A 25,461-nucleotide genomic window follows, 5' to 3' on the forward strand; every position below is an offset into this window, starting at 1 on the left:
GGACTAAGTCACATATCTGATCAAAACCAGCACCAAATAAGTTTTTTTAGATGGCTAGAAGGACGGATTGATGGACTGCAGCAGAGATGATAAGTGAGCGTATGAGTTGAGTCAAGGAGAAATGGGGATTTGAGCTGTGAAGTGGTTATTTATCTCTGCTATCGGCTTTGCGGCACAATAAGGTAGAAGTTGGAGCGAGGAAGGGAGTTATGGGAAAGAGGGGAAGACAAAGGTGACGGGGGCAAGTGAGGAGAGAAGATAGGAGGCAAAGATAAGAGGAGGAAAGTCAGAGGAGGATATGAGGTGGAGGAGAAATATAGGAGGAGGAAAGGAGAGGTAATTATAAGAGCGGAGACAGTGATGAAGGATCAGAGGTATGAAGGAAAGAGAGGAGAGAGTGAGGAGGTCATGGTTTAGTCGAAGGCTATAACTCTTGATGAGCTCTTTATGTAGCTGCACTATAGAGAGGTGATGTGTTTCCCTGGCTGATATACGATGCTGTTAATCCTTTGCCTCGCTGCCAGGACTTACAGTGAACACACACACACACACACACACACACACACACACACACACACACACTAGCACTGTACGACCTCAGATAGTGATGCGACGTGTGATAAACTTGTTCAAAATTGAGATATATTGAGACAATATGAAATGTGATGAATAAACAAAGATGTTGTCAAAATTTGATTTGCACGTATGAACTAAAATCTGGTGGCAAGCAGTTAGCGCCGTCTCCTCACAGTGAGGTGGTCCCTGGTTTGAAAGTTTACATGTTGTCCCCGTGTATGCGTGGGTTCTCCCAGGTGCTCCGGCTTCCTCCCACAGTCCAAAGACATACTTGTCAGGTTAAATGGTGACTCTACATTGCCTGTAGGCGTGAATGTGAGTGCAACTGGTTTTCCTTCTCTATATGTCAGCCCTTAGATTAACTGGCGACCAGTCCAGGGTGTAACCCCGCCTCTCGCCCAATGACAGCTCGGACTGGACAATTAATACAAAAGTCTTTTGGTTAAAAAAAATAAGTGTGTGTAGGGATGTTATGATGGGATTTTATTAATGAAAACAATTAAAATTGATGTTTGTATCACTCAAGTGAGATGTTACACTTTTCCTTCCTAATTCAACATTTAAAAGTCCAAAATTAATGAATTAGGGTCATTCAAAGAGCTGAAATACATTCCATTAATTGTTATGTGTCCTTTTTATAGCAAACCTGTTTATGATCTGCTCTTCTTTATATGGATGTTTCATGCATGGCTGCTTATTGATCAAAGAGGGAGACACTTTGTTTTCAGAGGCTGACTTCTTGGAAAAACAAATGGGTTTACATAAAGAAGAAAATGGCAGAAAAAGAGGTTGTGGAGGGGGAGGGTTGAAGAAATGAGGATGGATTAACATATGGATGGGCTCAGTGACACATGATGGATGATAAGGATTAACCGTATTTTAAAAAGGCTGGAGGCCATGAAATGAGATTGAAGATGGAAGCATGGATGGATAATTATTTTTTCTGACGACAACTGAAACCCTGTGCCACCCCCTTGTTGTCTTTCACCTGCATCCATCTTAAATTCTCTTACGTCAGAGAGGGTCTTTGCACTGCACTTCCCAGGTTGCCATGGCGCCCTTACACTCTCATTAGTGCCAGAAGGTATTTTTGTTGAAGAGAAAGTGGAATAAAAAAAAAATCAAGCAAACTAATGTAGCTGCAGGACAGAGCAGGAGCAACAGGTTTGTTTATGTGGAGGAAAGAACGTGGAAAAAATTATTTAGTTTGAGTCGTGGGAACGCTGAGGGGGAAGGAAAGAAAAGATAGAGGGGACTGATGATTGTGAACCTAAGAAAACAGCTTTCTTTATCATGTTACAGAGGCACAAAGTCGCAATGAAAAACAAAATAAAATCTCAGAGGGTTCTCCAGAGGGGATTCTGACAATAAAATGTGATGAATAAATATGAATTAAATCAGCCGGAGACAAAGCGGAAGAGACAGCCAGAGGGAGCTGGGGATAGCCAAAGTCAAATGCACAAATAGACAATAATGCCATGTGGTTTAAAAAATGACGCTAATGGAATTTATTTGCAAACTCCAAAAATGTAATGTGCAGCTGGCTATTCAATGTGTGTTCACAAAGATAAACATATTTGGTCGCTCCATACTCCCAAACCCTTTTTTTTTTTTTTTTAGATGCCCTTCAAATCAGGCCAAAGCATCTGGTCGCCAGGACAATTTAATCAATACAGACAGATCCTACCAATTCACTCTAATATAGTGTGATGGGAAAGTAAACAGGGTAAAAGAGGCTTAGTGCAGCATGAGGAGGAGGCGTCCTGCATCATTTACCTGTTGATAAGCCTCTACACACATGATGCACAGATAATCCAGACACTTCACAACGTAAATGTATTTTCATGACCACCTTTAGCTGCAGGTAATGAATCCTAAGCACAGGGCTGTTTGCTTGAACCAGCCCAGAATCACACATGAATCATTACGGAACCGCTCAGTCGATTATAGAGCAAATTGGCAGTTTCCTCGTGGAGGAAATGACGAAGATGAAGATGAGAGAGAGAAATTATTATTGTGTATTGTGTCCAAATGAAAGAGCTGCTATTGTGTATCTGTAGCATTTAGACCAATTAAACCGGCTTGTTGTCTATTTCACTACTTTTGAAAATGCACTTAGCATATAGCTAACTAAATGTACCACCTGGCTTTGTAAAGATATGCTTCTACAGTGCCTAAATGAATATATTTCTATAACTAAGTATTTTGTATTTGCCTTTATTATAACTACACGCTGTTCTTCATACTGACTTTCTCTTCGTATTGCCTTTTGGCATCAACACCATTCAGTTGGTTTCTTGTGCTGTTTGGGTTCTTCTGCTGTTTTCTAAGGGGGTATAATATTATTACTTCACTGCCTGTGGACAAGACAGAACCTCTTATCTATGTGCTGATCTTGTCCTGTAAATGTGTAAGTAGTGTGTTTTTGTCATCCAGTTAAGCACAAGAAAAGAGAACTGTGTTATAAAGGAGCATGCTAGAGCAAGAGCTCACTCCAAATTGAAGTTTTGTCAGGAGAACAATAACATTTGTGAGTGTTTCTCCTGAGATGACTAAAAGCAGCGCTTCTTATCAAAAGTACTCCATAAAGTGTACTTTGAGAGTGCAGGGAGGGACACATAAAGCAAACCTGAGCAATTAAAGAGTGTCAAAACTGGCCCTCTCTCCTCTTAATTCAAGGACAAACGCAGCTTGAATACTTGTCCGTGTCCATCATTTTATCCTTGAGACAGAAAATATTTTAAGTGCACAAAAAAAAGGTATTCATGCATTATTTATGTGGTTTTCTAAAAACAATGGCTCATGAGCTGCTGCTTGTACTTTGATGGAACAATTATGAGAAAAGCGCAGATTTAAAATGTTGTAACTCCTTTTTGGACAGAAAATGTGCTTTTATAGAACTTTTCTTTCAAATATGCGAGTTAAAAAACAACATAGCTAACTCTCAAAGCACCTTCTGATACATGCATCTGATGCATGCAAACACAAAGGTGCATCCAAGCACAGTCAAAGACACACACACACACACTCACACTTAATAATCACTGCTGGAAAACTGTGAATTCTGTATTTATTTGACCAGCCGGCAGTGTGTTTTTGCTACGTGCATGCCTCTGGGTTTGTATTTGTGTGTGTGCCTTTGCTTGTGTGTGTGTCTGTATGTGTGTGTGAGAGAGAGAGAGAGAGAGAGAGAGAGAGAGAGAGAGAGAGAGAGGGGAGACGGAGAGAGAGAGGTTAACAGATCACAGCCTGCCTGATGGCGTCCCATCTGTCGCCTGTTGCTCTCGGGACTATTCCGGAGCTGCCAGGGTAGCGAGTGCCAACCTGATGCCAGCCAAGCCTTAATTCAAACTACAGATCGCTGGCCAGCCCTAGAGTTAGAGGGCTGGACAGAGGCAGGGAGCAACACAATCTGACAGATGGACTGATTAATGTTGCTCTTTGCTGCTTTTAGGTGTTCTGTGTTTCTTACTCTCTTCTCCATTTCAGCTTGGATGTATTTAAAAAATCTCTTAGCGCTAACAAATCTGACCTTTTCCTCCTCCTTAGGTGTTTAAGTCCCTGTCTGAGATCGTGTTCTCCCCCTTCTATTCCCTTTCTTACTCATCTGTCTGCTAATACCTAACTCCCCCCCCACCCCCCTAGTCACTCCTGTCTGACCAATCAGGTTAATGGAAGGTTGATGTAACCCCACCAGCTCCAGATGCCCTCAACGTGACAACTCACTGGTACATCTGGTTACTGCACAGAAAAGCCAGTGAGTGTGTGTGTGTGTGTGTGTGGTTTGTGTGTGTGTGTGTGTAGTGTTGACCATCTGGGTCCTGAATGGCTGTATTGACAAGCGGTGGGTTGAGGTGTCTGAGACGAGGGAAGTGCAAGGTGGCTGAAAGGTTTGACTGAGCACATCCAGTTTCAATTTCTGATCATGGCGTAAGCTTCATGCATGAAGAAGTCCCATTCGTCACCACTTAGGACCAATGTCATTTATGAAGCACCAAAAAAAAGTATCCAGACAATTGACGTACGGTATGTGTCAAGAAAATTCTCTGAGCACTTCCTTACTCTTTAGATTACATGCAAAGCTCATAGATCTATTATGCTGATCAATATTGAAATATCTACTTGGATCTTCATCTTGCAAAGTTTTTTAAAACACAAGATACCAAGTTGTTGGCATAAATCCCTGACGTGGTTTCCTGCTGCTCTGAACGAGACTTTACGGGAACTTTGCAAGACTTTGAACCTGATGCCAGATTCTGACGACGGATTCGAGCCCTGTCAGCTCTTTCAAGGACACGCCCACCTGGACCAGTCTGCACCGCCTGGGATCAGAATACCCCAGGCACCTGTCTACACCTGCCACCCGGCTAAGCGTGCACCCAACCCCCAGTGTCTTACAAAGCAAAGCAGCATGCTAAAGGTACGACATATGTTTGCTGTTGTAGGTGGGATACGTTTTCTGGATTCAACATTTATATAAAAAGATTCAACTCAATATTTTGACACTGCTTTCAAACAAACCTCTCGAGAGGCTTTTTTTTAATTGTTGTGGATTTGATCAAATAAAAATATTCAAGCAGAGAGACTTATTTTTTTTAACCACTATGCAGCTTTTTCATGTCCAGTTGTTTCTTTTTTTTATCAGCTTATGATTTCCTATGAAGTAATGCAGAAAAGGCATTTGCCCATTTTCATTTTCACACATGTACTCCTAAAGAAAACTTCAGGACACCCTGCCATCTTCCTACATTACCCTTTCACACATGAAGCTCTCAGTGGGAGATTTTTGCTGTCTGAACAGGTGGCGGCGGGGGGGGGGGGGTTCTCAGGACGCAAGACATGACGTATTAAAGAGCGCCTTGGAAGCTATAAGCCCTTTTTAGAATTGCAATTCAGCAACAGCGCCATACCGAAGCTCCACTGTCGTTCGGTCTTGGTGCATTTATACTGATTCCTCAACGGCGAAATATTGCTGTTCCAGACTGTGAATTCACATTACATAACATCGTTGTGGAAAGACACCATGTAGTGACCAGCGGGAGCTCCACAAACACACACTCAGACATGCCCACAGACACACAGAGCTGTTCTCCCCCGTAGGTTCTACTGATCCCATCTCGCCCCTTTAAAGCTTCCGCTACTACCTCTGAAGGCAGCGCAGAGATGGGATCACTTTGTTCCCCCATTGTGCTTCATGACATTCATAGTGAAGGCGAGACGTCACAGGGGCGTAAATATCACACACTGAACTGGCAGTCTGAATAGGACTATAGTGTAATATTTATATATATATATCCAAGAAGGCAGCGGAAACTACAGTCCCACTCTAAGATGACAGTTTATGCCTTACTTTCTGAGAACATACTTTCTGAAAGACTTGTTGTGCAACAGATGAAAAATAAATGTCATTACCACCACCCACTCGCTCACAACTGCATAAAAAACATCAGGTCCCTCCGACTTCTTACATCATTTTTTCTAGGAGGCTGACAAGAAGATACCTAGAATATGTTGAGGTGAAAAATGTGTCTCGTTTGTGTTCAGCTTTGCAGCGTAGTGCAGCTCTGTGGGAATTTTCAGGAGTTTTGTGCATTTGTGAAAAGGCTGGAAGTGAATGAAGTGCTTCTGGAAATAGGTCAAACAACAAAACACACACATGGAGGCGTGCAGTGAAGTATTCTTTGGTTGTTTGGGATCTAATTCATCCAGTAAGGCCCTGTGATCTTGGAAAACAGTGAGCTGGCTCGATTTTCTGTCTACAGTATGAGGTAAATAATGAGGTAAGAGTGAAACAGGTGTTTTGTTTGTTTGTGTGTGTGTGTGTGTGTGTGTGTGTGTGTGTGTGTGTGTGTGGGTGTGTGTGTGTGTGTACGCCACCTGTGGTTCTTGTCCTCCATCTGTAGTGTGTACACCATGTCATCGGTTAGCAGGGCGCGCGTGTGCGTATTGCTGGCATTTTCGCCCCACTTCAGCTTCAGGCTCTGAGGGCCAGCCGCCGAGCATTCCAGAGGGGGCGGGGCTGGAGGGAGGGGGCGTGTCCTCGCGAGCAGGGGCACACTCATGGGACTGGAGCCGATGGCATTCACAGCCTGGATCTGTACACTAAAAAAAAAAAACAATACAGAGAGGAAAAAGATGTGATTTATTGTTCCGGGCATTACACAAGATTAGAAAAAAAATATAGGAGTAAGACAATCCTTTTTTTATTATTATTGAGGAACTGGTGGTGAAAGGGCATGTGGGGCATAAATTGAATTTTACACTGGGACAAAAAGGATGGCTATGTGCTAAATAACCTTGTGTGTTCTCAGACCTCTTTGTCTAATGGCACAGTCATTTTCAGTGAAGAGGCTGCTCTGCTGTATTATCTTTGACCTTGAGCGCTTCTGTGATCCCTTCCCTCCATTACCATTCTCCCATTACAATTCACTGTACCCTCCAGGATGAGACTTCATTATGTCAGAGACTTGTTGGCCCACTTTTGTTCCCTGTATCTTTACCGTAGTAATGTGCATGAAACAAGAAATAACTGCAGCGCCGTTTCACCAGATTAACAAGCAATTTCTTTTTTTTTTTTTACGCATTTAGACTCGTTTTTATGTTCCAAAAAGCAAAACTACCTTTTTGGTTGTCTTAAAAGTGTATTTGTAAACTCAAAAGGACCCACATATCTGCTGCTGATCGAGAAGAACTGGCAGATATTGATTTATTCTTCTCCGCTGCCTATCTTCCAAGAATCCACCTGCTTTTCAAAACCTTTTCAGTCAGTGTCTAATCAACTGATTAGCATCCTTGCCAGAGGCCCTCAGCTAGAAAGCATCTAGCGTCTGACATTTAATTGCCGGTTCTCTGTAACTGTAACCTTTCATTATGAATCCATGCAGCTGGCTGAAGCCTGTAGAGAAAGGGCAACGTTTGTCCATCCACCGGGTTATTAACGGATGGATTAAATCAATGGCGATGGATGGAGAAGACTGAAGAGACCCAGGGTACACATAGTAGAGATCTGGTGATGAGGGATTCCATTTAGTTACGTGATCATATACATATCAATGTTCAGAGCAGGTGCATTTTTTATTTCATAAACTGAGGAAAACAAAGGAAAAAAAACGAAATCCTCATTCAAAGGTCAATACATTAGAGCTGGTCTTCTGGCTTAGAGCAACCAGAAGACCAGTGTGCTGCTCTGCTCTAATAATAACTCCAGCACATCAATATCAATATGAGTAAAAAAAAAAAAAAAAGAATCCCAAAAGCTAATGTGAGTTGCTAATGCTATTTACGTAAACCTGCAATATCTGACTTAATTACCTGTTTTTTAACCATCATTTGTCCTAATCTTTCTGAGCAGTGACGCTTAAGTGAACCTCTGATGTGATAGTGGCAATCATGGTCTTAAAGTGTGTGTACAGGTTTAAATACCTGTTAACTGAAGCCCGACCGATTTATCTGCCAGCCGATAATATCGGCCGATATTAGCATATTAAGTGACTATCGGTATCTGCTAAGTTTATTGCAGATATATGCTGATATTATTAGATTAATTCACCAGTCAAATAGCATTCAATTTGAGAACTGATGTATTGTACTAGAAGTTCTCTTTCTGGCTGTCACCAGCAGAGTGAAGCTATATGGATTACAAGCATTCTCACTCTCCAGAGTGTCGAGCGGTGATGCTCATACATGGAGGTCTATGGCGTCTGTACATTCGGCACGACCTAACCACTAGGCCATGTGCGCCCCAGCAAAATTTGTTTCCAGCTGAAGGCATTCTGCACAGTTTTTTAGACATTTAGTTTGTGAAGCTTTCAATGAAAATATGGAAACGTTTTACAAATGATCAGTATCAAGATGTAGGAAGTCTAATTGAAAATATTTAAAAAAAAATGTTTTTTTTAATTCTCCTGAGATTCAATTTAACAATAAATATTTTAAATTATGAATCTATTTATCTCTCCTGACAGAACAAACAGCTTCAACCGTGATCTATAAAAGCTGCACACATAAATAAGAGATGAATAACATTATTTGAAGTACCCAACTGCTGTAAATAACAATCCCAAAGACCGTCATTGGCAGCCACACAAACTCCCACAGGTGGACTGTATCACACACACTGACACACACACACACACACACACACACACACCTGCCTGCAGATGCACACACACATACACACACTCTCACACAAACACTGTGTTCTGTCTCTGTGGCAGCCATTAGGCAACACAGCGGAGTGACATCTGGGACAAAAACAACCTCGGAATGATAACAATGGTGTGTGATCGCTCTGCAATAACACACCTCCCCCCACCTTTGATACATGCCATTTTCCCCCTCAATTCAAAGAACTCACTATACAATCAGGTGCATGCCCGCAAACAAACAAACACACACACACACACACACACTCATGTAAAAACAGAATTGCTTACAGAGACACAACAAAAGGAGCGGGGGATTCAGGTTACCCAGTATTCGTTAATAAGTCTCACATCACTGCTCTGACAAGCTGTAACTAGCTTTATATACTAATTAATACCATGACAACTACTACTATTACTGCCACTTCAATGTTTAACCTGAATAGTATATTTTGTGAACTTGTTGATGCAGACATAAAATGATTATTATAAGGATTCATTAAAAGCCGTAACTCCTGTAATAATATCTGAAGAGATCTCAATGTTATTCAGTTACGTCAACAGCAAACCACAGACGGTCTTGAGATCTCTTTAGATGGTAAAAAAAAGGCCTTCGACCGGATCGAATGTCCTTCTCTGTTCTCTACTCTAGAGAAATTGAGCCCCGGCAGTGATTTCATTAAACGGGTAAAGGCTCTTTGTAGTCATCCGATGGCAGCGGTCATAACCAATGAGGTAAGGGGAGGAAATGTTTAAATTCAGAGAGGGCGGGGTTTGTCTGTTGTCTCCTCTGCTAGTTGAACGAGTGATTGAGCCACTAGCTGAAGCCATTCAATGTGACCTTGAAATATCTGGACATGCTGTTTGCAAATGATTTTACAAAAGGTTCATTACATGCTGACGATATATTTTTATTCTCGTCTAATTCTGCTGTTTCAGTTCATCACCTAGTGCAAAAAATAAATCATCAAGTTTGGTCCTCTTTCTGGATATAAAGTAGATTTTTCCTAATTTACAGCAATGCCTCCAGGTGTCCGGCTCCAGTTTCCTGGCTTTCCCTGCACCTTTTCGTTCAGATGGACCCTCGCACGATTTATGTATCTAGGAATATTTGTTACACTGGAATTCCACCAGATGTTAAAAGCTAATTATAATCCATTATTTGACTAAATCAAGCAGGACCTTGAGCATTGGAAGTCTCAGACTCAGGTTTCAAACTCTGGAACTCAAAGGGTATTTTACTCTGATAATAATTGCCAACCAAAAGTTCCTCGCAGGAAATTTATTCTTCTATTATCTCATTTGTATCAGGGAGGTCATACATAGTCCAGTACTCAAAAGTGCTGGAGCATCTGGTTGTAACCAATTCCTAATCAGGGCTGTCATCCCTCTGAGGACTAATAATCTCATGAAGTATGAGTGTGCTGTTGACTGAACATTCAGTGCTGTAGTGCCCAAATAACATACATCATTAGACAATCGAATGGAAGTGTTCAGAAAATACATTTAACTCCAATCGTTTGGATCAATCAATGTCTATAGTTGTATATTTGATATTTGTTTGTGGCTCATGTGTAAAATATCACACAGTGGCATAGAGGATTTAAAATGTCAACACATGATTTAGTGATCATCCTCACCTGTATTCGCTGTCTGGCTGCAGGTCCGTAACAAGGTGACTCGTCCCTGATTCCACTGTGATGCTTTGGTCGTCCAGGGTGATGACATAGGACGAGATCTCCTCCCCGTTGCTGTTTGGCTCGTCCCACTTCAGGAGGAGGCAGGTAGACGGGGAGTGACCCGACTCCGAGGTGGTCGGGAGATCCATGAGGGTGAGGGAAGAGACCGGGTCCGGGTTTGTCGCAGGGGTCCGGAAACTCACCTGCTCGCTGTACGGACCGGCACCGGCCTGATTCACCGCCTGAGACGAGACAAACAAAAGGCAGAGAGACGTGAGAGAGATGGCGGAATCCAAGGGCGGAATAGAGGTTAAGAGAGAAAACGTGGAAGAGCTGAGAGACAAAGAGAGATGAAGAAGGTCACAAGTGAAAGAAGGTGACAGACAAGAGCAAGAGTAAGTGCATGAAAGAAAAAGACTAAAATAATCAGCAGACGAGATGAATTCAAATTATCTGCGGAAGAACATCAGTCAATTTCTTCTGCTGTTGCACAGTTTATATTATCCTCAAGTACCGCCCAATAAACCCCCTTCAATCATATTCAACTTGTAATAGTCCACTGTCCATCCTCACAAAAAATGAGGGAGAAATGAGGACATGACACACACAAAAAAAGAGATACATCTTGTAGATTTTGAAAGTTCGGACTAAAATTAAAATTTAGCAAATTGCAGCCGTTTTCTGCATTTCTTTCAGTTTGCTAAATGTGCAGCTGACAAAAAAGCCTAGCTCTGTGTGGAGAAAAAATGTCCCAAAAAATATCCAAAGAACACAAAGACTCCTTATGGTTCATATTTAAAAAATACAGTACAGTCCCTTTCCGAGAAAAGTACACCTGGAGGAGCAGAAAGCATGGTTTGAAGTCTGAAGTGAGTTCTTATCTTGACTGTGCATACTCTTAAAAAGTCCATCATTCACAATATATCTCAATGGTAGGTCTGATATATGTTCCTCTGTCATATTTGTTTAAGTGAGGCTTGAAACTTATCACATTTGTCCCTTCAACGTGTTCCCATAAAACAGGAGTGTATATCAACCTGCGCTGCTTCATACAGCACAGGACGAGAAGGAGTCACGCAGAGTTTAAGCAAAGGCAATGCTTTATGTGTGTGGTGTGTTCCTGCAGGGCCGGTCTAAGAGGTGCATCCGTCTTCTTGTTATTATACATGAACATGACCACACACCTGCGCTCGACCGCTGCACAAAATCAAAGAAAAGCATCGGTGAGGACATTAGGAAGTCCTTGTGTCGCCCTTAAAACTGGAAACGAGCCTCGCAAAGTAGTGAGCTATAAAACATGCAGTTATTGGATTAGCGGCATCAGGGTGACACAAGGAGGGCGAGAGAGAGAGAGGGAGAGAGAGAGAGAGCATGTGAGTTTGTGTGCTAGAAAAGAAAAGGCTGCGGAGGACAGGACAGAGAGAAGGAGCACTTTTTGATGCTCCACATTAAGAGCCAGAACACAAATACAATGTTGAAGTTGTTGAAGTTGCATCTGTAGTAAAGTGTATGTTTTTGCCTTTGCCTCTGGTGCTCCATGTATGTTGGTATATTTTGATTTCTTACATCTTTCTTATTGAGTGAAAGTGCAATATATCCGTGCATGTGTGTGTGTGTGTGTGTGTGTGTGTGTGTTACCTGTAGCCTGCAGCAGAAATCTGTGGCAGGCGTCAGGTCTGACAGTTCACACTGTGTGGCAGAGCCGCAGTAGATGAGCTCCATGGGTTCCTCTTCCCTCGCCCACTCCAAACGATACTCTGAGATGTCTGAACCCGAACCCTCAGGACTCTGCAACACACGGAAACACACTCAGTTCATTGAACAAATCAGAACTAAGAATAAAATGATATATTGCACCACCTTAGAGCAGGCTGTTGGAAAGTAAAGAACCGGTTTTATTTTATTCAAGGTACAGGAATAAACTTGTCCCTAATATGTGAATGCCTTATCTGTGGCAGTTGGATTGCTATTGGAAACTCATTCTAACTTATCCTTAACAGCCAAGGAAGAGAAAAACAAATTCACAGTCACTTAGGTGGACAACAAAAAACAGAGAAGGCAATATTGTGCTTCTTAAGACAACTTAAAAGAGGCCTGCAGTAAAAATGTTTGTGTGTCTCACCTCCCAGTTGAGCGTTACGCAGGTATTACTGGTGAAGGCGATGAGTGGCGCCCCACACTGGCCAGGAGGACCTGCTGCAGTCGTCACTTCTGTTGCCTCTGAGTATGCTCCGAACTAAAAAGAAAGATATCAAACTTTAAATGAAAAGTCACACCAGGTTACCTGTGAGTGTGTGTGTTTGTGAACGTGTTTTTTTTGTGTGAGCTGTATGAGTTCTGTTTTTTTAGGGGTTTTTTTTTGGTGGTGCATGTTCCGGCTGCTCTCCCTAAGTGTGTGTGCTGTGTTTGTTCCTGCATTTGATCAGCCAGTCTGAGTGCTGATTCACTCCAAGGGCGGATGATCAAACCAATCAAACATTCGCTGAAAACTGTGGAACACTTCTGCAGCCAAACTTAGATGCTGTTAGCGCGCCAGGGACCATCTTACCTAACATGCACTGCCCGTGTGTGTCATTGCCTTTGTGGGTCTGTGTGTGGCTGCAGGGTAATGACATTTTAATCTGAATTAAAAGGGCCATATCAAGAGGTTTCAAGATTCCTGAACTTCTTTCTCTAAGTAGATTTCATGGTTTTATGAGCCAATAAACGCAGAATTTCATGCTTGTCAAATTGAAAATCAGATTTATTTTTCAAAGCGGACTTGTTGATGTCACAGTTCAAACTTGAAGATGCTGCAGCAGAGGAGATTTTATCTGCTAAATTGAGTTTTTTTCAAATACTAGTTGATGATGTTCCTGCTGCGGGGTGCATGTGTGATTCTCACCCCAGCCTCGTTGGCGGCCCTCAGTCTGAAGCTGTACGTGGCACCTGGTAGCAGACTACCCACAGTGCATTGCAGCTCTGACCCATGATACACTTCTTCTGGCTTCGTGTCCCCCTCACTCATCTCCAGACTAAACACACCCTCCTCGCACACTCCCTCAGAGACAGGGGGTTCTGTGAGGCCACAGAGAGAGAGAGAGAGAGAGAGAGAGAGAGAGAGAGAGGGGAATGATAATCAAACTGTGATTAGAGGACAAATAATCAAAATCATGTGTGGTGGACAGAGAGAACAGCTATGATGATAAACTTTAGGATTTACACATAATGTGTTTAGTTTTAGATTTCACTCTGGATATTTTTCCAACTGATTCCACAGTCTGCTTCACTTTGGTCTCAGGACGGTTAAAGTAATAAATGAAGGAGACAGTGCGGGGAAACCCTCTGATACATTCTGTCTGACCTTCAGCTCGGGCCAGTAATTGCCTCAGCTCTGGCCAGCTGTTTTAAACGGTTTGAATGTTGAACTTCCCCTGTGTTTCAGGCCAGCAGACTTTTGCCTGCCAACAGATACAACTAATCTGCAATAATGGGGTCGACATTAAGAGAGTTAAGGCAGATATGAGGCTAGCTTAGGCATTTAATGGGCTACATTGGGGTTCAATTAAGCTGAAACGTGGTTGACTAATGTCACATTAGAGTTGGGAGAGGGACAAATTAAGCAGCCAGAGGGGAATTTAGTTGCCTAACTTTAAAAAAAATAAATACACTCTGGTAAATAAAAGTGAAAACTGTATACATGTTCGTCTGCACTCACCCCATTCTAACTGCACTTCCTTGTGCTTGGCTTTACCCACAATCCTTGGTGGCTGGCAGGGCCCTGGTGGGATGCTTAATGTACGGACCGGGACACTGACTGTGCACTACAAGAGCAGAGAGATATGAAAACATCAGTTATAAAACAGTTTGAATGTCTCGCAAAAATGTAACATATTGTACATTTTGCAACATTTTCTAGATTATTGTTGTGTTCCAGGGTAACAAGTTCAAGTTGTTTTAAGTGTGTGTGTGTGTGTGTGTCTTACAGGGCTATGTCCTCCGGTGGTGATGCTACACACACGTAGGCGATAGAAGGTCCCGGGTGTCAGCCGCTCACACACACATTCTGTTGCTGGGCCGCTGTACGCTACCTCCCACTGACTCGCTGCACGCACAATAAAACACAATTACCCAACCTTATACATACACGAGCATGAGTACATACTGGACACAGAGTGTGCTGCTTTGTTGTGTAAATGCTGCTCTTAACTAAGTATTTACCATAAAAAACACAACAACATTAACCTATTTAATGCCTGCAAAACACGTCCTGTGTCACGTTTTTTCTTTCTTTTTCATTGATGGATGTGCATTGAGATTCGAAAGGTTTGTTCTCCCTAGTGTTAAACAAATATAGATCCCGTTTACATCACAGCATGAAACATTTTCTAACTAATAAACACATTAGCAAAGTCTTACTTATACATTAAGAAGAGTTAACGTAAACTTGAAAAAAATGTATTCAGAAACTTTTGATAGGAATTAGTTTTCTTAAAGTTACAAAGACAGAAATGTTCCTCACATGACATTTTGATTTTTTTTTTTATCTGTATCCAGGAACTTTCCTGAATTGTTTAAAATGTAGTATATGGTTAGAAAAAGGAGATACTTCCTTACACCAATCAGCTGGTTATGAAACTGACTGAAATAATAATTGATGCCTCTTTATGAGATTAATAAAGCTAACGAGACCATCAGCATGAAGATTTATTACTTGAATATTGTGGGTTTTTTTTAAAAGGCGTGAAACTGCTGCTGCAGGGTAGGTGTCACACAAAAGGAAATTTCTCTCAGCAAAGATTCTCCAAGGTTGAAGGACTTGACTTGTAAAAGTGAGCAGGATGAGTTTTTAGCAAAGATAAGAGGCAATACTTTTTCTATAGGGGAGTCTTTAAGCTCTCAGTAAAAAATAAACAGGGATGTTTCTATTCCTGAAATTTTAAGTCAATGATGCTGTCTGTTAAAGTTGGTAAATACTGTATCTGCAGCCACGTTTCAGGGCAGTCAGGAGTTAATATTTGATTTGCTAATTTTACAAATATTTTAATCTAAACGAACACAATTGAGGTAAATGCTGATAATAAAGCTAAGAGGTGAATTAACAAATCACACCATTTATATCTCATTAAGCTAATGCACTGGACTGGTAATTACTGGTGTTGCTTAGCAGCATGACAAAAAAATATTCCCCTCAGTTTTCATGAGCTTTGATCTGTCTATTTCTGTTCTTGGATTCTTAGCACATCTCAAATAAATACAGACTCAAGAAATCAGTTTCACTATAGTGACCGAAAGGAACAAGAGAACATTTGGTGTCCCAGAGTGCACATCTGAGGAAACCTAAACGATGCTGTGCGCTGAATTGATGCTAACAAAGAGTTAATTACGTCCGCTGTTTCTTCTTAGGAGAATAAGTGAAGGAAATGGAGGCATGGAGAGAGGACGGACACCGGGTAGAGAGGACAGATTGTACATTTCAATTCAGTAATGATGGGCTTAGAACAAGCCTTTTAGTAAACTAAGTGTTAGCGCGGCTGGATGGAGGGAGAGGCGGACGTAAGTACCTTCAGAGCATCCCTCGGAGATCTCTAGCAGGTATGTAAGAGCCTCGGAGCCTCCATTGTCCTGGGGAGGATCTGTGGTAGAGAAATTTTAAATGTGGTTAACTTAACACATGAACATAGACAGCTGAGGAAGAACAACAAAGAGGAACACATATCCCTAAGTTATTAGTTGAGACGTTTTATGACAATTTGAATCCTCATGACCCCAAAGACTTTTTGCTTTAACTCAGTAAATGTCAGAGGATGATTGTTTTCTCTGGTGAAGTAAAACTATTATTCCCTCGGAGCACCGTTATGAATCTGAAGCCAAATTTTACCAACAAAGAAGCTACCAAAATGTAATTTTTTGCATTTATCTTCATTATTGGGATATTAAAGCACACCCTCAATTGTTCTGTGTTAATACATTTAAACTCCCAAGGCAAAAGCTCAGCATATAATGAGGGAACTCGGTGCTGCTTCATCAATAAAAATGATCACGCTGATGATAGCGTAGAATGAAAACAGACAGTCTAAAAAAGACAAATGCTTCATACTCTCAAATCGGTGTGTTAAGAGCTTTAAGTGCTTCTATCACTACTTCAAATAAAAGAAAAAAAGAAAAAAAAAGACTCTTTTATAGATTTTGACAACGGGGGGGGTGCTTTTAATTCTGAACATTTTCACCTTTTAAAGCTTAATAAAACTTTTGAGACATCTTCCATCAATCAATTAACGAATTCAAAGAACTGTGAAGTCCTGGCTTTCTCGGTGTCAAAGTGCTGACTAATGGACTAAAGCGACTGAGTTTTACTATATTTGATGACTCAGCAAGACATTGTAGAAGTAATGGCTTAAACCAGCAGAAGTCATAGAACCTTTAAAAATGTATAAGCCCAAATTTAAAAAAAAAAAACATTTTCTTTTGACTGCATCAACTTAAAAGTAGGTCAAATCATGTAACATTCAAATGGGCAGTATTTGTTTAAACAACACCTTTAGAAGTAATCGCTTAAGTTTCATCTTTAGTCGTGATTTTAATGCTGATTTCTGCAACTGTGCATTTTTCCACTTGCATCTTGGTGCAAAATGGTGTTGTGTCGTGAATTATCTCAATCTCTGCGTTGTATGGTACGTGTACAGGTGCCTTTCTTTACCCCATGTGACTGTAAATCCGTAGGGCGTCGCTGCGGTGACACAGGGTGTAGACGGAGGGCCGGGTTTGTCTGGATTGGTGGTGCAGACCAACACTTCACTGGGACTGCTCTTCCCCTCCACGTTTGATGCGATGAGCTGTGGGGAGGCGAGTGGACAGACAGCAACATTAAAGGATGATGACAGGGGAGGTGACAGGAAACAGAAGGAGAGGAGGTAAAGGAGCGTGATCCAACAAAAGGACAAATAGGACACAAAAGGAGTGAACATGATAAAAGAGGCCGCTGTTGAATGAGAGAAAGAGCCTTTAGAAAAATCCATCTATAGTAAAGGAACTGTTCTGATTAATTGGAGCTGTTACTATCCCTCTGGTTCTCTTTGCTCCCTTGCCTTCATTTCTCTTCAGTTTATGCCCTCCATTATCCCATCCAATGGAAAATCAATTTTCCCAATGTTCCCACTGGGTGATCATCATAAAGGTGTTTGTCTGTGAACATGTTTGATGTGGACTTAAAGCTTCTGCTGCCTCGTCTGACAGTGAGACTGAGGACATGTACGCGTGTGTGAAAGACTACCGACTTTTGAGTCGTTTGCTGTGATTGCATCATATTACTCTCTTCAGAGTCTGAACACAAGAGTATACTTCACTTTAACGCACAAGGAAACATGCTTCCAGAGATCGGGTACATTTTGATTCAGGATGTCCTCAGAACATTGAAAAGCTCTCTCAGCTCTTAGCGGTGGAGAGCAGTGTTTTCTACAAGCTAAATGGATTGTTGATTACTCTGTTTCCCTGGTGGTAAAATGCTGTATTCCTCGCTGGAATGATGGGTTTTGTATTAACGCTAAAGTACGCGTGGACAGGTTGGAAGCATTTACACAAAAAGAGAACATGACTGACGTAAACCTAATGGAAGCTTAGCTTTTTGAAGGTTTACTTCTGTGACCTCTAAATATAATATCAATGTTTTTTTGTAACTTTTACAATTTAATTTAACAGTTTTTATTGTACCTTTAATGTGGCAAACGCAGTTATTTAATTCTGTGAAGATGCTTTTTTTCAACAAGAAAAAAAATATATACACTCTAAAAGATACACACATTTGCTTTTAGGAGAGTTGGATGAGATAACGTATACCACTAAATACAAAACAACAGCTATCAAGCTTCAGCACAAATACTTGAAAAAGGGAGGAACAGCTAACTGTGCTCTATGAAAACGCTGCAAAATACATCAAACGTTGTCTCTAATGATCACTTCAACCCGTTAAATTTAGCAGTCAGCTTAGAAATGTAAGTGTATGTAAAATAAAGTTGTAGTATGACTGAGTTTTCTGGAGCCTTTGTTAAGATAACCGGCTGCTTTGGTTACGATAGCTTTAAAATGAGCATAAAGACATGAGAGCGGTTTGGATTTTCTTTCCTTTTCCAAATAAACGACTATTTCAGATTTTCTTTTAACACTGTTTTTTTTTGATGTGCCAGAGATAGAAGGTTAGCTTGAACTCAAAGTAGCAAGACAAGTTGAACACAGAGGAGCATTTTACCATCACTTACCCTGAATTTATACTGTGTACTCCTCTTCAGGCCTTGTACAGTACAGGTCAAGTTTTCTCCAGTGTACTTCGGATGAAAGTCTGTTCCCTGTGGGTGATAAACTGTTTGTTGAGTTTGCATATATGTGAGAATTTTATTTGGCATCTGTTAGCTTCAGTGTACCTGTCTGTTTGCAATGAATGCTGACCCTATCATTTTGTCTGTTCACTCTTGCATGTATATATTCCTCAGACTATTCTGAAATGCTTTGTAGGTCTTTGTTATATTCTAAATCTGTATTTTACTAGCTTTCCTAGTTTAGGGTTTGTCTTCTTATTCACTTCCTTTGGGGTTCAAATGTCTGACTGCTCAGAGTTTATTAAAATAACAAAAACTGAAATTTCAAAAAAATAAAATGACATGTTCATGTTTACTATGCTGGATTACGGAGCTTCTTTAGATTCTCATTTTATTGAAAAGTGCCTGTGCAAAATTAATTAGACTAAAATCGTAACTAAAATGTTCATAGGAATTGAAGGTGTGGTACTCACGGTGTGGTCTTCCTGGATCTCAAGTGTGTATTTGAGCTGCTCCTCGCTCGGACTGCCCTCGGGACGCCCCCATTCCAGAGTCACCCAGGACACCCCCGCCCTGACAAGCCGCGGTGCCAAGGGCAAAGCGGGCAGGGTGCCCATGGTGTAAAACACCACTTCTGTGCTGAAGCCACTGCAACACACGCAATCATACACACACACATTTCTATTTTATCCACACTTGTGTTTATATTCAAAATGCTAAGGCAATTTATTGAGTTATTTGAAAATGACTTTCAGGGAAGGGAGGCTGTGCATTTTGAATTACAAACTCAGCAAAGAGGGAGATGCTGCCCTTTTTGGGGTATAAATAAGGGAGAAAACTAGTTTAAGAGTTTCAGGAAGAAGAAAACAAAAAAGGATGACCAGCTCTGTGAGCCGAGGTTGGGAATGGAAGGGTAACTCACGTGTGATGGTAAGTAGTTCATGATAACAATCACATCACGAGACAGGGAATCTATGATAATTAATGTATCGCAATCTTATAGCCATATAATGAAACATCAGGATGTTTGATTAACTGAAGATAATAAAACGCCCTGAAAAAGTTGAAGTTCTGGATCGATGTATTTGCTCACCACAATTTGGTGTCAGTTTCCCCTCTTATCATGCTTCATCCTTTAACTTCTCTTCACCGCTGTCTGACATTATCCTGCTGTCTTCCTATTCTTCTCGATTCTCACTTTAACCATTTTTTGTTGGCCAATCAAATTCTGTTCACATCACGCTCTGCCGCTCTGAGGAGTCATGAGTCGTGAGTCAACTTGCCAGGAAAATCTATTTAGAGAGCGATATTTAAGACTGATATTTGACACATTGATTTTATTATTGTATCACACAAGTCAGAATGATGATATATTGTCGTATTACATTTTGTTCCACCCCTGCTGGGAGATAAGGAGAACATTTTTATGTCCGAAAAAAACAAAAACATGTGTAGAGAATGTTTTCTCCAGCCCATGTGTCCGTGGCCTCAGACTGAAGAATGCCTTACACTCGCTTTGAGTCTGGCTATAGAGCGAGTATCTCCTACCTCATTCTTATTTCCTCTATCTCCTCCTCCCTCCCCTTGTGACACCCTTACTACTTCAGGCGAGATGCTCCCCACCATAATGAGAAAAAGGAGACAAGAAGAGGAGAGGTAGAGGAAAGGAGAGGAGAGGTGGAGGAGAGGAGAGGAGAGGAGAACAGATGAGAAGAGAACAGAACAGAACAGAACAGAAGAGGGCAAATGGAAATGAGAAAGAGGAAAATGACTCATGTCACATGCAGAATAATGGCCCCAGAAGGACTGATGCATGTGTTTCTGTTGATCATTGTGAGGGTATACAGATCACATAGACACATGTTATGGCAGACACTGAAATAATTTGCTCCCATTAGAGGGTGAAAAATATGGTTGATAAAGATATATATTTATAACCAGGGAAGATAAAAACGTTGATGTGATGATGTGTGCAGTTTTGTGTACTTGTATTTCTAGATAAGGCGACCTTACCTTGTGCCAATATCGTTGTGTGCAGCCACTCTAAACGTGTAGCTGCAGGCGGGGTACAGCCGGGTCAGCTTATAGTGTCTCTGGCTCCCAAAGTAACATTCTCTGAAAACACTGTTCTTCTTTCCCTGCAGAGGAGAGGAACAGAAAGTGGGATAAGATGAGAACAGAGATCGGATGAGTTGCAATAAAAGTTTTGAAAAATAACACAAAAGGAAATAAATGGACTGCTATAGCTCATTCAATCTCGTCTGACAAGCTCAAAGTTAAGACCCAGTAAGTGGCACCTGTGATAGTTTAAAGTACTTTTCATTTTTTAAATAAGGAGAAAAGTTGACAGATGACGGGTTTACCTCATCCCACTCGAGCAGGTAGTTTGTGATTTTGGATCCGTTGTCGCCTGGGGGCTGTGGAGGACGGCGAAAAAAATGGAGCGAGCGAGGCAGAAAAGAGACAAGAGAGAGACAGAGAGATTAGCTGAGGATAAAAGAATCTGACACCGAGACAGACGAAATACCTGCCGTGTTTTTTATGACCGGCCTCATATCCTGTCTGGGTGACTGATGTCACTCTTTATCTGTGACAGTGTGAGCGGATAAAAATGACTTGTGTGGAAAAGGGGTCAGAGAGGGCGGCGAGACGGGCTCTGACGTCATTGAAGAATGCCTCAGTGTGAGTTGCTGAAGTCAAGCTAAGGGGGTAAACCAGGTGAAGCTGAATTTTACAATGTACATTTATTTTATTTCTTTAAAACCTTTTTCAGTTTGAGATTAGACATAAAAGCCCGGGGACATTTGGGAGGCATTAGCTTGATTTATGCCAAGTTAATGATAATCGTGCCATTAAACTAGACAGAAAAATAAAACGGTTCATGCCCGTACCTTCCACTGTAGGGTGAGGGTGCTCTTGGTGCGATGGGAGAGTTTCGGGGCTAATGGGACGTCGGGGACGCTGCAGTGTGTGGTGAACGAACCGGCCTCTGAACACGAGCCTCGAACCGAGTTGTACATTGCAGACACCCTGCAGGAGAGACGCGACACATTACATTTAAAAAAACAAAAACATTTCTATATGAAGGTAGTATCTGAATACGGAGGAAAACACAAACCTACCACGGGGCATCATATCACCCAGGAAGTACAGGACAAAGAAAAAACATCCTTACCGTACATGGTAGTCTGTCGCTGGCCTTAGGTCCTTCACAAGATACTCCAATTCTTCCCCACTGAGGTACACAAACACAAACGAAGTCAAACAGGTGTACTTGGATGTGTCCTTAGGTGTAATATTTTTGCCAGTGGGGTGTGTTTCCTACCTGTATATTAGGCGATACTTTCCGTCTCGTCCCTTGTCTGAGAGAGAGACCTCAAAGGAGCAGGAGACAGGCATCCCGTTACCATGCCTGTTCACCAGCCCTGCCGGGGGGGCCCAGGAGAGTCGTGCAGCCCGCGCCTGCACATTGGACACCTGTACCACATACACACACACACACACACACAAATATTTGTGTTCAAATGAATGTTGCAGTAGAAACATCAGAAACATAAAATATAAAAAATAAAATCCTTTCTATCAAAGTTGTATGTTTTGCTTCAACTTTGAATGGACATTTACTATGTTCCTTCTTTATCGTTGTCTATATGTCTGTGAATTTATCTGACTGTGAATATTTGTAAGAATCATAGAAGTGTCAACTAAACCCATTAACCAGAGTACCCTGCTCTTTATGGCTCTGGAGAATCCATTTTGGGGACACAAAAATTCAAAAAAGCAAATAGAAAAGAAAGAAAGACACTTGCAGGAGCAACACAGAAAGAAACACAGAAACGTTTCTTTCTGTGTTGCTCCTGCAAGTGTGTGCATGTTTATGCAGGCTCTACTCGCTGCTCATGGTGGGTGAGCTAATTTAGCATGATTTAGCACAGTCTGCATTTATTCCAGACTCCACTTCCACCGCTGAATAGGCGATGAATGCGCCTTCAGGGCACCACAAACCACAACCATGCCTCGACTGTGTACGAGGAACACAGACAGGAAAGGACAAATAGACAGACGTGCCCTTTTTTTTTAGTCAGAGTTCCGATCATAATGATTAGAGTATCGTGAGATCACATCAATGTTTCCACTCGCTGAGAACATCTATTTATAAAGTAAGTTCACTTTCTTTATCAATATATCCTCTGATTATACACACACTGTGGATATATTAACATGAAGCAAGCTTTTAAACCACTGCTGGATTTGAAAAACAGCAAAGAGGAGAAAGCAAAAATTAAGCATAATCTTTTATATTCTTTAAAATGGAAATAAATTCCCAGCATTTAAATTTTATAAGACAGGTAAATGGGAAATGGACTCGAGCTTGAATAGCACTTTTCTAGTCTACCCATTCACACCAGATTCACACACTGATGGATGAGGTTTGTCAAGGAGACATCGGACATGTGGCTGCAGGAGCTGGGGATCGAACCCCCGACCTTCCGGTTGACAGACGACAGACTCTGCCAAATGTTGCTGTAGAGTATCATCACGTAGAATAATTTATAATGACTGATAAGCAGCCAGTACGCTGCTAATTAGCAAGCTAAAAAGCAACTAGTTAATGATGAATATAATGACATTTTGACTTAAAAGTAATTTGCAGAGCTCTTTTTGTTAGAATGGAATCAGTCTGTGTACTTTGTGCAAGGACAGGAGAAAAAAAGGAGCCAAAAAAGCAACCTGTTCAGTACAGCGCATATTGAGACCAATCAAATCTTATAAACGTGTTAATATAACCAGCGCCATTAGAAGCACCGAGGCCTTGGAGGGGGAAAACTTGTTTTCTTGCTGTATTTTAATTGAGATGAACAAAAAGCAGCTCACTGCTATGAAAAACAAACTTTACAAGCAGAGGACGGAGGAAAAAGTGTGAACATTTTTTAACTGGATCCTTCTCTCAAATAGCATTGAAGTCTGCAACACCTGCTGCTTCCATGTCTGCAGTGAACGGTTCACTGCTGAATCCATCAGGAGACACATTCACTACTCCAGAAGTGACTGCAAAGCTTCATGTCTCTATATATCGTACATCTATACCCAAGCACTGCCTCCTCCTTAAAGGCATTCAGGAAATGGAGGGTGACATTATAAGACAGGATCATTCTGCAGCTAATGATGCAAAAATAGCATCTAATGGCACATAGGCAGTCCTCATTATTATTATCCTCTTATCTTCTCTTCTCCTCTTCCAAACAAGAAAACCACTAATGTGCATCCCAAAACTCGTATGTAGCCTCTTTTCATGTCCTGCCGTCCCTCTTATTACACTCTTCCTTTCTCTGCCTCTCATCACTCGGTCAGAAATGGACAAACCTGTTGACCTTTGATGTGATCAATTTATCTGCCCCCAAAACCAAGGCTCGTCCATTTGGGAGGGAGAAAAATATGTTTGTGTTTACAGTTTTTTTTTAATGCTGCTTCAGAGGGGTATAGTATGGGGACGTGAAGTGTTTGGATGAGTAGATGCTGCCCTCATGTGGCCAGGATGAGCACAGCTTTAATGGCAATTAACCTTTCCTCAGATTGTTACTGACGCCCTTAAAATGCCTTTTTAATTAAACTCTCAGTTTAACGAGACACTAGAGTTATTGTGTTTCAGTGTATGACTCTGATTAGTTTGGTAATCACAGACTATATGGACAAAACATGAACACTCATGTCAGATATGACTGAACCAGACAGGAGGTGATTGATCAACGTGATTAAAAGTAAGGCAGGTTTGGGCTTTTTGTGTGTATGTGTGTGTGTGTGTGTGTGTGTGTGTGTGTGTGTGTGTGTGTGTGTGTGTGTGTGTGTGTAGCCGTGGGAGGCGTTGTGCATACCAACCTGTGGTTTGTCGATTGTAGACAGCATGTCTTGGACTCGTTTCCCCTCTGAATCATGATCTGAGGACACAGAGAGGAAAAAAGTAATTATCAAAAACAAACCACAGGAGTGACTTTATGCATTATTAAGAAAGAGAGAGAGAGAGAGAGAGAGAGAGAGAGAGAGAGAGAGAGAGAGAGAGAGAGAGAGACTGGCACAGTGTATGTGACTTTCAGAGAGAGATAAGAGGGTATTTGTAAAAAGTGTGAAGTCGTAACTTAAATCAGTGGGCACAATTCAAACTAGAAAATTGATTAAAAAAACAAAGAGATGAAAGATTCCATAATTCCAAACTTTAAAACCGATGTGAATAAGTCATATGGGCATTTCTGTTAAGAACAATTGTTTTTCAATGGGTTTCTCTGAAGTCATTTTACTGTGATAACAAAGAGCTCTTATTTATTTAGGTCAGCCAAGGTTGGCATCCAGACAGTGAACAATTCAGCTCAAAAGCACTTCAACTTTTTGATCCTCGCTAATCTTTTCTGTAAATAGACTCCATCAGAGCAGCAATTAAGTCATGTGCAAAAACAAAACAAAAACAAGAAACAAGCCAAAAAACAAGTAAAAACAGAATCTGAAATCTAAAAAAATGGGGGGAAAAAAAGTGTGTTTTCCAGCGTTGTGATGCAACTCTTGTTTTTCTTCAGGTACAAGTCATCTCATCAAATCATGATGAACACGGCCCGAGGAAAAGAAAACGCTAAATCATCCAGCGTTCCACAGAAAAGCATTAGTCATGAATTCCTGACACTGAGGAAATATAACGAGAATCACCCGAATTAAAAAAAAAAGAAGAAAAAAAAAAAAGACATGAGTCATTTTCCAATGTGACTACTCTGTTCATACGAGCTC

The 25,461-nt window shown here is 41.2% G+C and overlaps 1 protein-coding gene across 3 annotated transcripts in view; it reads right to left on the reverse strand.

The window, feature by feature from the left end:
* fndc3ba (fibronectin type III domain containing 3Ba) overlaps nt 1-25,461 on the reverse strand; it is a 101,427-nt gene that overhangs the window by 10,327 nt on the left and 65,639 nt on the right. For 2 of the 3 annotated variants that reach the window (XM_065966692.1, XM_065966693.1), the window contains exons 8-24: nt 24,566-24,626; nt 22,016-22,174; nt 21,866-21,925; nt 21,582-21,720; nt 21,054-21,107; nt 20,704-20,828; nt 19,164-19,338; nt 18,634-18,720; nt 17,079-17,214; nt 15,943-16,014; nt 14,365-14,483; nt 14,097-14,202; nt 13,284-13,456; nt 12,522-12,635; nt 12,038-12,187; nt 10,361-10,641; nt 6,454-6,678 (exon numbers count right to left, since the gene is read on the reverse strand). In XM_065966692.1, the coding sequence (XP_065822764.1) occupies nt 6,454-6,678; nt 10,361-10,641; nt 12,038-12,187; nt 12,522-12,635; nt 13,284-13,456; nt 14,097-14,202; nt 14,365-14,483; nt 15,943-16,014; nt 17,079-17,214; nt 18,634-18,720; nt 19,164-19,338; nt 20,704-20,828; nt 21,054-21,107; nt 21,582-21,720; nt 21,866-21,925; nt 22,016-22,174; nt 24,566-24,626 (2,236 nt within the window). The remainder of the gene's footprint in view (nt 1-6,453; nt 6,679-10,360; nt 10,642-12,037; nt 12,188-12,521; nt 12,636-13,283; nt 13,457-14,096; nt 14,203-14,364; nt 14,484-15,942; nt 16,015-17,078; nt 17,215-18,633; nt 18,721-19,163; nt 19,339-20,703; nt 20,829-21,053; nt 21,108-21,581; nt 21,721-21,865; nt 21,926-22,015; nt 22,175-24,565; nt 24,627-25,461) is intronic. The other variant, XM_065966694.1, reaches the window with a different exon arrangement.

Source organism: Labrus bergylta, chromosome 18, assembly GCF_963930695.1.
Source record: "Labrus bergylta chromosome 18, fLabBer1.1, whole genome shotgun sequence".
Classification (NCBI taxonomy): Eukaryota; Metazoa; Chordata; class Actinopteri; order Labriformes; family Labridae; genus Labrus; species Labrus bergylta.